Below are 11,849 nucleotides of genomic sequence, written 5' to 3'. Positions count from 1 at the left end.
AGATATTCTGATGTCTTTTTTTTTCTTTTCGCTTCCTCAGCACCTTTTCTGCATTTAATTAAAACGTATATTAGACGTTGTCAGGAATGGAAATGGAAATAAAGATGCAAATATTCATACTTGATATTATTATTATTTTGTTTTATCTCTTGGGATGCACAGTTGTTTTAAAAGATTTTGACATGCCAAATTATTTCATTTTTTTCCCTTTCTTAGTATGATGACTGTGAATATCAAGAGATTATTACTTATGGAAAATATTTAGCTATGTAATGAGGCATGACCTTCAAATTTCTAACTTCTGGTTGAATGTCTGTCTGATAAAAGATTAATTGAACTTTGATAGAGTCATTCTTTTTTCCCCCTAGAAGTACACAACGTGTTTGTATGATTTCCTTTTAGTTTTGTGCTACATGTAAAGGCGGTTCAGTGTTTGGCAAATTGCAGGCTGAGTCTTGGCTACTTCAAACACAGCACGAGTCATAAAAGTTTGACTCCTTGTTAGACCTGCTCTTTGTTTGAGATGTGGCTCGAGTTCAGGAAGAGGTCATGACAACCAGGTGCCTCTGGGTCATTTATACCTCTGGACCTAAGTGTTGTCGTTCAGACATAAGCTTTTCTTTGAGTCTGGAAAATTATAAAAAAAAAACAAGGGGCAGCGAACAGTGAAATTTCGCCCCTTAAATGCGATCACAAGATACTCAGAAATTGGTCATTACATCACATGGTGACAGTGCGTTATACTGTAAACTCAGCTCCAAGTTTATCTTAATCATGCCTATGCCTACGGTTAAAGACAGATGGTCGTGAAATAAGACCAAAATTAGTCCAACTGTCAGCCAAATGTTGCTTGTGCCAAAGTGGTGATTGCCTCCATTCCACAAATTGATCAGTGCGCCTCAGCCTGAATTTAAGTCTTTGTGGTTTTGCCTTCTATTTTTGTTCTGTTTCCATTACACATTCGAAGGCGCACACTGACTGAAAACCCAACATGTTTGCTTCTTAAACCAGTAATGCATTTTGGATTTGCATTGATTTATCTGAGTCTGTATTTTAAATTTCAAAAAAATATTTTTCAGGAACAATGGAAGACCTGCTCCCTATAGCCGCAGCAGAGGCCGAGGGGTACGCCCTCCTCGGAGACAAGTGGTGGACAGAAAAGCCAAGTTAGTCTCCTCACATCCATATGGTTTCATACTATAGAGCAACTCTGTAAACACAGAGGGATTTAAATCAGATGTCTGGGTTTTCATTTAAGATGTGAGCCTAGATTATATCCAAGTCTTAAATAGTATTGATAGACATTAATGTTTAATTACATTGAAATAGAAACATTAAGTAAAGTTAAACAAGCCACTAAATGCGATTATTCAGGTGAAGCTTCCTCACAAGAATTAGATCCTGTTTCAAGTGCAGCACACTTTAGGAAATGTGTTACTCCTATCATGCACACATGCAAATGGATAAATGCATTTGCAAACATGAGACACCTTTAACACAATTGTTACCCATTGTGCCCACATACAGTATAAGGGTTGTTTTCACCCCTGTGTGTGCGTGTGTACAAAACAACTCAAAAATGCATGGAGGGATTTTCACCATTCTTGCTGGGGATATCACTTTGGAGGGTTTCTCCAGATGATACATTTTTGGATCTGAACGGTCGTAGGGGGCTGGTGGGGACAACATATGCAATCGTTATGCTCCTACAGAGCTGGGTGGGTCTGCATGCCTGCTGAGAACTGTACGCTTGTCATGTGAATATTCATTGTAACCACATTATCGACTGAGCTTATCCTGAATTCTGAAACAATAGTTTTGCTGGATTATTTTAGAACTTCTTGATTGTTTCTCATTTCTGTAGAGGAGACCATGACTACAGGAGCTCTCCGCCTGTGATCTCACGGCCCCGCTCCCCTGGAAGGAGGGAAGCCCTGCCACCTGGACGCTCGGGGTCAAACTCCAGCAACAGGAGTTTCTCCCCTGACAAGGACAAAGGCTACACCTACCAGCAGGCCCAACAGAAGCGTAAGTGATGAGTTACAAACATTGCGTTGTGATCAGCTAAGAAGTCCTATCTGACAGTGAGCGAGATGAATAATAGCAATATTTTATTAATCTTTTATGGTGCTGATCTATATTTCATGATAATCTAGCAATCATTAGATCATCATCTGAATTTAAAGCAAGCAAACTGTGTATAGACATCTGAGAGGGTCAGAGAAAAGGTCAAACAGAACAAGACCAATAATAGACCTAGTTGTTTGACCTGCTGCCCCAGTGGATAGTGTGATGTCCTGTAACAAAGCGTCACTCTGAACTACCTGACTGGCCACAGCATGCACGACCTGAAGGAGCATAGACAATAAGATTGCTAGTGTGAAGTAGACCTGTGAATTTACCTTTGTCTAATATGTTTTCCCATACAGCTGTTACATAATGACAACAAGAGAGGCATTTTCATATTTTCAAGAAACACGTGTATAATTGCAACGTGTGAAGGAATTAAGCCGTTCCAGGTGGAGCATCTGTTTTCAGGAGTGTAGTGTGAGGGGTCAGGGTCCGCTGAAACACGTTAGGATGTTAATTACACTCGCGCCACACATTTTAAAGGCTGGGAAAAAGGATACCCTCGGTTTATTGGGCTGGTTTGGCTTTGGATTCAGACCCTGACCCTTTCTTTTCGGTGAGAAAGTCATTCACATGCTGGATTAACAGCGTCGTCAGAATCACTGCGGGTCTGTCATTTCACATGCTTTCATTTGTTACTTTAACAGGCCTCACAACTTGAAATTAATTAACCCTGCTGAGCTAATGAGATTCATAAATTCACATTTTACAAAAGCCTGTGTCAAAGTGATCTGACATGAGGTCTATTATTAGAGTGGGGGATTATTAGTCTGAGGGAAAGAAGTGTGGACATTAATTTCTCCAGTGCTTTGATTTCTAAGACGCATAAACATATTAATGTGTTAGCTCCATGTTGTACTGCCCTTTGAAGATGCAATAAAACAGTGAGAAAACAGTTGTACCTCCCTCCTCCACCTCCATCTGGGATATTAATTAGGGCTGCAGAGCAGAGTACACAAAATACCAGGCTAGAGAGACTGTTCAATGTGCACAAATCTTGGTCGATGTCTATCGCCGCCACGTACGCCACCATCAGCAAGGTGTCGAGCCCAGTTGAAAGTAGAGCCTGACCGATATATATCGGTTGGCTGATATGAGCCTTCCACAGACAAATCGGTGTCGAAGTTGAATGTGTGTTGATATGCGCAGATATCACAGAATAAACAAAGGAGAAAAGATGTGCATTTATTTTCTTAATTCAAGTAAATTTATAGTTATTTTAATTATTCATAGTAAATTTTATGGTTAAACCTTTAAATGTCAAGTTATGATGAAATTTCTTTCTTTGAAAGAGTTTGATAACGACATCTTAGAAATCATTACCGATTTGGTTTTTATCAGCTGCTAATAACAATATCTGCATCTGCAGGACTCCAACTATGAAACTGGATCCTTCAATGTGGAAACCACATGAAGTGTGTTCCCACCAAAATGTCCAGGAACCTTAATTTCCCAAGAACTATTGTCCCTGAACGTAACCAGGGGTAAAAGTTCCTCCGCTGACATCAGAAAGGCAATGGCTGACTGTCACGTCATTTGTACATTTGTTTGTAGTTGCGGTTTGTGTATAACAGTGCTAAGGAAAAGGCTGGCGCACTTGACCAAAAAGTGACGTTCAATGGGGTAAGCCCCATGCTGACGTTGTGTGGATATTCATGAGCACTCCGAGCTCTGGTGTGTTGGAGTCTCCCCGTATACTGCTTCATGTTTCAGAGAGTAAACTGAAACTGATTCTCTGAGAAACCACCACATGCTGGTCAGCTGCTATCTGCTGTTTGATAGCAGGCCAAGTGTAGCTTTTCGAAAAAGCAATAAACATGTTTGCCTATGACACAATTTCAAGTAATTAGTTTGGAGATGGCCTCAGCCTTTAACACTGTTATTTGTGTGTATGCTCCATCATCCCACCGAGGGACTCTAATTAAGATTTGTTACCTGCTTACTCTCATAATACGGGAGATGAAATAAAAACAAATAACTTGACCATATTTGTTTTGTTGTAGACACACTGGAGCCAGCAAAAGGGACAACATCTCAATTTAGGCACAGCTGAACTCCTCGACCACTGTCGTGTGGGAGGCTTTAACAAGGCTTTATTAAAAATAAATAATGATTTATACTTTTCAGCTGCTGCATAATGCCTCGGTGTCACGATTGTTCACAATAATGACCGATTATTTAACGCCTCAAAGTAGAATGTAATTGTTCCCTGCTGTATTTTTTACATTTCTTATAAAATGTTATGGCTTTTTACCGTTTTTAGACAAAACTGTGCTGTCGTCCCAGACCACCAACCCACCAGGATGCTCCCTCAGGGTTTTCTGTACTGAGCAGAATTAAATTAAAGAATACCATGGTTACCCTCATGTATTTCTGAGGTCACTTAAGTCTCCCCTTTGTCAGAACTTTGAATTTTCCGTGATCATCTGCTTGTTTGCTCACATTTCTTTCCATTTCCATCGTTTTCGTTGTTTTCTCTGTAGATAAGGCCAATGTGCCAGTGAACCACACTCCCAGCAACTCCGTGGAGGGGTCCCCTCAAAGCTCAGGCTCTTCAAAGGTAAATCATAACAAACGTGTTGCATGAGTTAAATGATATAAAATACAGAAGTTATTTAAAGTAGTTAAAATGTCAGTTAGTGAGAGCTGCGCAGAGGTGTGATGGATGGTCACTCGCCCTAATATAATTCAACCACATGAAATTACTGTCTTCTCATTTCTTATGCAAATTTCTGTGAGAGACAAATAGTTTGTCACTTAAATGTTGTGGCCCAGCCAAAGAGTATCCTGTTCATTTATGGTTCGACAGAGACATTTAACGAGGAAATATTCCTCATATTTTTGTGTCATCTATGATGAATTTTAAAATGTATTCTATTTACAAAATAGAATAAAAACCACCATGCACAGGTTTATATTATTATAATTTTCTTACTGTCTTTGAGTGTCTCATTAAAAAGCGGAGTCTTAAAACAATATACACAATATTATGCAGTTATAGTGTAACTAACATAAAGGTAAAATACATTATTTATAGTCAAAACTGTACTTGGATTCATGAACATTTCGGTTCCTGTAATTGCAAGTGTAACTAGGTCACTGGGTCATTATTTTTGACCTAAGGATCCTTTCATCAGAGGAGTGATGTATTTGGTACCTTCTGTTTACTGTTGTAATATGGCATGCTCAACGAGACTTGTACAAAAACAAGACCTCAACACCCGCAAGAGAGTAGACTTGTCTCCATTTGAAACACTTTGAAATCAGAACCAGTTTCTAAACCTGGTGACCTCAACTCTGACCCTTAACCTTTGGCCCGCCAGGAAAAAACTCCTGCATCTGTAGTGGAGTCGGAGGAGGTGCCGGCTGCCAGCATGGAGCCAAAGCCGACACCGGAGGACGACTTGAAGACTTGCCGGTTGGAAGCCATTAAGGCGAAAGCTCTGGAAATTGAGGAGGTAGCAACCTAACATCTGTGAAATCTCTTTACTCTTTGGTGCTTGAACCATTATATATTTTGTCTCTGGACCTTGCTCCGTTATCACTGGGTCGTCATTTTAACTGGGTATTGCTGCTTTTCATCATGACATTTATTTTGTATTGCGTCTTATTATTTGAACATTTTTCTGAAGCCTTTATTGCCGCTTTTATATCACTTCTGACGACACTGAATATCCCCAGTCAAAGGGATCAGATAGGACATGGGCACAGGTCAGGAAGGGCATCATTGGGCAGTTGTTGAGAGATTACTGCCCGGCTGATGCTGATACTGACTTTTTATATATATATAAATTAAATTTAAAAAAATGTACACTTCAGCTGGGACAGTGTAGCCCCAGAGGACTGCGGTTCTTATCGGGTTCACCATATTGTGATGTTGCTCGTCACCCTGGTAAGTTTCAGTCTGATATCCCGGTGGATCGGACAACCCTGTGACTCCAGCTTTATGGTGTGGCTGAGTGTATTGCTTGCAAGAAACATTTGTTTGTGCAGGGAAGAAGGATGAGTCAGCAGCACAGTCCTGAGCGCGTCAGGTTTTGACGTCTCTTGCGGCCTGCTATTTGGAATTGCGCTTCTTTCCCTCCCCTTCATCGCTCTCCACTACAGTACCACTTATCTGTTCCCGTTAAAGCCGGGCAGGAATTGCCCTGCAGGATGCAGGCGGCCCACCCACAGTGTGGTACGTCTCCTGGCACAAGCAGACGCATGCTTACCCCTGCCATTTCCAACTGCTTCAGACGTGGTGAGAGGCAGAAACCTCTAAAGTGACGTTACTGCAACATCTGCCCGAGCTCAGCTCAACGCACACTTATCCATCACTGCTGTGGATTACCAAACTAAGAAGATCAGGTAGTGGGCAGAGCTGGACCTCAGATCTTCTTAAACTTGATTGAAGGAGCTCTTCCCATTTACAGCAGTTGGTATAAAACAAGCCTGAGACAGACACACACTTCATTTCAGTCAGTACTAAATACTGTGTATGCGGTATACTGTCATCAGAAGCTGGATACTTTGGAAATGTATTTGTCACATCACCAAGCCTCATTGTTTTCAGCCAAGAGTTTGTATTGCATACTTTCTAAGGGTGTTTCAAGGCTATAAAGGAAATCAGAAACCTCAAACAAATTCACTGACACGTTAAACATCCCCTGGTTTTGACACTGCTTGTCATAATCTGTTTCCCAAGGCTTAATCATTTAATTACAGGCATAATGACTAGCATGTCTTTTTGTGAACCTTTATCGTAACACCTCATTTTCCGTTTTCTGATGAAACAGATGACCAAGAGGGCAATTTATCACCCTTTGCAGGGACTGCAAGACAAATCGCAGCATGTAAAATAGCTACAGCGGCAACAGGAACTGATGAAAGTATTCATTCAGAATGTAGTTAAGTGCCTGGGAGTGATTTTCAGAGAAGTCCGTTCATCATCTCAATCAGTGCAAATGAAACATATCCATTTCAACTATTGGCCCCTCCATCGAAAGGTCCGGTTTGCAGCTTGAGTGATTAAAATGGCTCTTTTAATATCCCCTAATGTGTACCAGCCCTCAAGTCATTACCGCACTTCCCTTATTATGCAGCACCCTCGTTTTAACCGAGCCTCACTAAATGTCTATGTGAGTGCCTTATGCATAATCTCACTCAAACCCTTAACTTCCCAACCCCCACGCGGTATCCAGGCGCACACTCCTGTCGGTATGTTCACAATTTGGACCTCCACAAACATCCGATTTGGGCAGAAACCCAATTTTTTAAGGCTTCTCCTTAAGGCTCACAGTGTTGCTGTATGTCTTGGGGCTCCAGCCCGCCCTGTGTGGCCCCTCAGTATCAAGCTCAAGATCAGCTCAGGGCTCCCACTCCAGGGAGGGAACTTAGGCAGAAACCTCCTCACAACCTTTTCTCACAGCATAAAGAGCATGCTCAGGTCAATAGCACCCTTCCTGTTTGTTCTGCTAACATGGGAGCAGGTTTTACAAAAATAGTCGGCTGTTTGAAGTCACTCTGCTATTGTTTAGTGCTGGAATGAATATGGAGCGTGGCTATTACAGTACGTGTCAAACAAATATACATGCATAGTGCATAGCGTGTACACACACGATAGCTCACAGTATTCCTCCATTAAAGGAAATCTTTTAATATGAGTTCATATTTCATAATATGGCCTATTTGTCCACCCGTTTCCTCCTCCTGTTTTGAAGCTTTCAAGTGTGTAAAACTGTGCACGTGGGACATAGTGTAGTGAAAATGTAATCACTGTCAACAAAGGCTGTAGCTCGGAAAAGCTTAGGTAGGTTTTGTTTTGAAAGATGGCAAACACAATCAACCATAACTGATTAGACGGGTACTGGTTTGTGGGACACTCACCACATGTTTGTCTCATTTAGCCCTCGTTTCCTCTCACATCTTCAAACCTAGAACTCGTTTTTGTTCCCCTCCCAAATAATGCTCACTAAGTGAAACTGTTTAAGAAAGGAGAAATCTGCACTTGAAACAGGGATGCGTGTAGGAACCCACCTGAAATTGTGGTTGTGTCTAATTCAATTAAGATTATATAATAGAAAAGGTTCAGAATAGCCGAGAGACGGGACAGCTGATACTGTACGCAGACAGAGAAAACCTGTTTTGTTGAATGAAGTTGACCCTGAGCTAAGCTGCCCACACGTGTCGTGAGTCTCTCTGTTCCTTGTGGTTGGCGGCGAGGCCTGTCATTATGTGGGGCCACGAATTCGCTTGACATGATCTGCAGACATTAAAGCATCAGCCTTGGTCCAAATATCTCCCACAGTCTGGGATATTTCTGTCTAGATTCACTTGACCTGCCTTCCTCGTGCATGTGCGTGCACAAAGCATGTTGTGATACAGCGATGATAACGCATGTTGCTTAAATACCCATAGTCAATAGTTATTCTACCCTACCATAACATTTGATACATTTGTCCCTGTACACGGTGCAAACAGTTTTTCTAATTTCATGCAGTGTAGGGCTGAATGTGGGTTAGGGTTCCAGGAATGAATAAATAAGTGAGAATCATCTGAACATGCTGTAGCTAGTTCAGTGGAAGAATTATCAGGGCGAGAGAGAAATGAGATGAAAAAAAGGCACAAAGAAGAACTAAAGTCATTGGGGAGCTGGAGGCATTTCAATTCTTTAACATAAATGTAATTATCAGGTACAGGATAAAACAGGGACCCTTCATTTTCTACCACTTTGTGTGTAACTTTATAATTTCAAGTTACATTTATATACTTTGTTCCTGACACAAACAGCAAATTGTGCATTTGTTTTTTTTCCTCCCCAACAGGTCTCTGTTGGGAAGGTCAGCCTCTCTCAGCCTGATGCTTTTCAAGCATGGTTCCTTTCTTCAGCTTGAAAACACAGAGTGGTTCTCACGAGGCAAATTGTTTCCGTCGACATTGTTTCAAACTGAATGTCATGGGATTTTTGTTTCTTTGACCTTTCAAGTGTTCAAAAGCCCACCCTGCTGTGCTCCCCCCAGGTTTTGATGGAAAATAGTCTTTTTTTTTCTCACTCTATGATGACAATCACGCTCGGCATGTGTATTACCTTAGTTCAGACTCTCATTTTGCTCAAGAAACTTTCTTCGGGTACAGTTAAGTCATGAGACTGTGATAGAATGAATTCACAATTCACTAGACCAATTCATGGATACATGAACATGATTTAGCTCAGACACATGTTATGTCATGTGTATCTAGGCAAAGAAGCGGCAGTTGTGGTTTTAAATTCCCTCATAACTGACCGAAGCCTGGAATATAACAATTTAAACGGTTAACCTCACATTCTACTCAAGACTGGATACTGATTTAGGTTGACAGGCAGTATTTTTCTTGTCAAAATGACCAAAACCAATGGCTTGTGTTTTATTATTGCTTTTAGCAGAAAGTTAATGTTGGATGAGATACTATCAACTTCTTTTTATTTTACAACAAAGTCCTGCGCAGCTCACATTCCTAAAATGACTGTGCAGCTGAACACAACACAGATATTCAGTACATCTAAGGAAGACAAAAAAATATATCAAGTCACTACTTTAAAGAAGTAGCTCATAATCCTGACACTCCAGTGAAAGTGGTACAAGGGGTGACAGTTTTCCATCTGATCAAGTGATTTCCTACAACTCTTCCAAAAAAGATATTAAACAGAGATGATAATTACCATGTTTTTGGAGATAAATATATCCTTTATGGCTACACACATTTGCCAGGGGTTTTTTTTTGCAGACATTATCAAATATTAAGTACTAATAGGATTTGATTTCTTACTTGTATTGGAAAGCAAAGTGGTTGTTTGAAGCCACAGAAATCCATTTTGTCTGCCCCAGTGACTCTAATGTGAGGGGAGGGGTGGTCTGGGCTGCATTAACTCAGCACTGGGGGGACCCTCTTGTCCCAGACTGCTCCTTGACAAGCTAGTGTTGCCCTAAATCTCTCTGCAGCGTCAGCGTAAGGCCCCACGCTTGGCCTTTTCTCCTCAGGTGATAAAGATGTTGTGAGCTTGCACCTGGGACTCTAATAAAGAGCTTTACAGCCATTTTGTGTCGGCAGTAAAATCTGAGAGGGATGTGAGAGATTGTTACAATGGGGTGTGAAAGAATGCTCCAGCACCACTAACATACTCTGACACCTCATGTTCCTTTTGTTATGGGCGGACATGCACTTGAATAGGTTCGCTTACTCACACACCTGTTTCAAGGTATATACCAATTTACCAGAAGTTGGTTCTTACAAGTCGACCTGTAGGATTCATAGAGTCAGATGGAGCTGCTCACTGTTCACCTTTTGCTCAATGGGCCTTTTAAATTAAAATACGGAATTATAAACATTAAAAAACATGAACAAAATACATAAAAACATTTAATTCCTTGTTCCATGAGCAACTTGTAAACCTGCATGACAATCACTCAAATGTTGAATTTGTATTTATTTATTTGTGCGTGTGTGTGTGTTCTTGTGTGCTTGTGTTTGTACATTTGTATCAACCTGCTAACTTGGATTTTGCAGTGATTTTATTTAAAACCAGGAACAGGCTTGGATTCTGAAACATTATGATTATTTTTGGCTTCAGGTGAATAAAATATTTGAATAACCCTTCTTCAGAAGGGTTATTAAAAACAATTCTCTTCAGAATAACCTGCAAACGTTCTGAGAACCCTGAAGACAGACTGACCTATAATCTTTACACTGTATTATTTATTTTATCTTCATGAATGATTAGTATCATTGCTAATGTCATTGTTGTATGTGCAGCATTACAGGCAGGACTGTGAGACGTTCCGCACGGTGGTGAAGATGTTGGTGGCGAAAGAGCCCAGTTTGGATAATCTACTTCAGGCTCCTCTGGATGAGAATCTGTCGGAGATGAAACAGCGCTGCCTAGATGCCCTCAGGCACTTTGTGAAAGAGCTGGACGAGGTATTAGAGCAACCGGACACCTCAGCAAAAGCTACTGCTCACATAACACAGGATTATTGATATGGAGTCTTACAATCTTCTGAAATTATTTGGAAATTTCCTCAGCAGAATTTAACCATTTCTTTCATGTTTTATTTTAATCATGTTTTTATCAGATAATAGTAACAGTTTGACTTGCTGTAATTATAAACAAAAGACAGGATATCCAGCAGTGGCAATTTTCCACTAGCTGCAACATAAATATGATTTAAGACTCAATACCAGATGATTTTTTTTTTATGGATTTGTTGTTACAGTAAGATACCCTTTTAGTATTATGAGTAAAATCAAAAAAAAGGAGAGAAATTAACAAGATACAATTTCAGCTTAGTTTATACCATGAATCATGTTGTGGTAAAACTATGAAATAGTATTACATTTGATCACAGATGACATGTTAAACTGATACAAGTAAAACATTTTATCATTCAACCAACTAGAGGCTTGCTAAATTTGTTGAATCCTACTGATAATAACGTTCAAAGACAAAATTAGTGAAATTATGAAACTTCCTTTTACATCTTTTTACTCAGGTTTTATTGATACACATTTATTCTCAAACCAGTATTGAAGGGTCCAAATCCACATGGTGTTTTGCAGTGCACTACTATTCTGTATAGAAAAGATCATGATTTATTTGTAGATCATGCATTTTTGTTTTAGTTTAATGAACTTGTGAATATTGCCTTTTTAGATTCTTTATAAATAAACATTCCCTTCTTGAATGAAGTGATAACTCTGTT

The 11,849-nt window shown here is 40.1% G+C and overlaps 1 protein-coding gene across 1 annotated transcript in view; it reads left to right on the top strand.

Moving 5' to 3' along the window:
- Positions 1-11,835, top strand: part of LOC118315452 (periphilin-1) — a 14,940-nt gene extending 3,105 nt beyond the window's left edge. The window contains exons 6-10 of the mRNA XM_035642735.2: positions 1,080-1,166; positions 1,865-2,028; positions 4,614-4,690; positions 5,454-5,588; positions 10,903-11,835. Of these exons, the coding sequence (XP_035498628.1) occupies positions 1,080-1,166; positions 1,865-2,028; positions 4,614-4,690; positions 5,454-5,588; positions 10,903-11,127 (688 nt within the window). The 3' untranslated portion in view covers positions 11,128-11,835. The remainder of the gene's footprint in view (positions 1-1,079; positions 1,167-1,864; positions 2,029-4,613; positions 4,691-5,453; positions 5,589-10,902) is intronic.
- Positions 11,836-11,849: the final 14 nt, after the last annotated feature.

The sequence above is a fragment of the Scophthalmus maximus genome, chromosome 7 (assembly GCF_022379125.1).
Source record: "Scophthalmus maximus strain ysfricsl-2021 chromosome 7, ASM2237912v1, whole genome shotgun sequence".
In the NCBI taxonomy this organism is placed as follows: Eukaryota; Metazoa; Chordata; class Actinopteri; order Pleuronectiformes; family Scophthalmidae; genus Scophthalmus; species Scophthalmus maximus.
The sequence above is the reverse complement of the archived record's forward strand: the minus strand, read 5'-3'. Positions and strand labels throughout refer to the sequence as shown.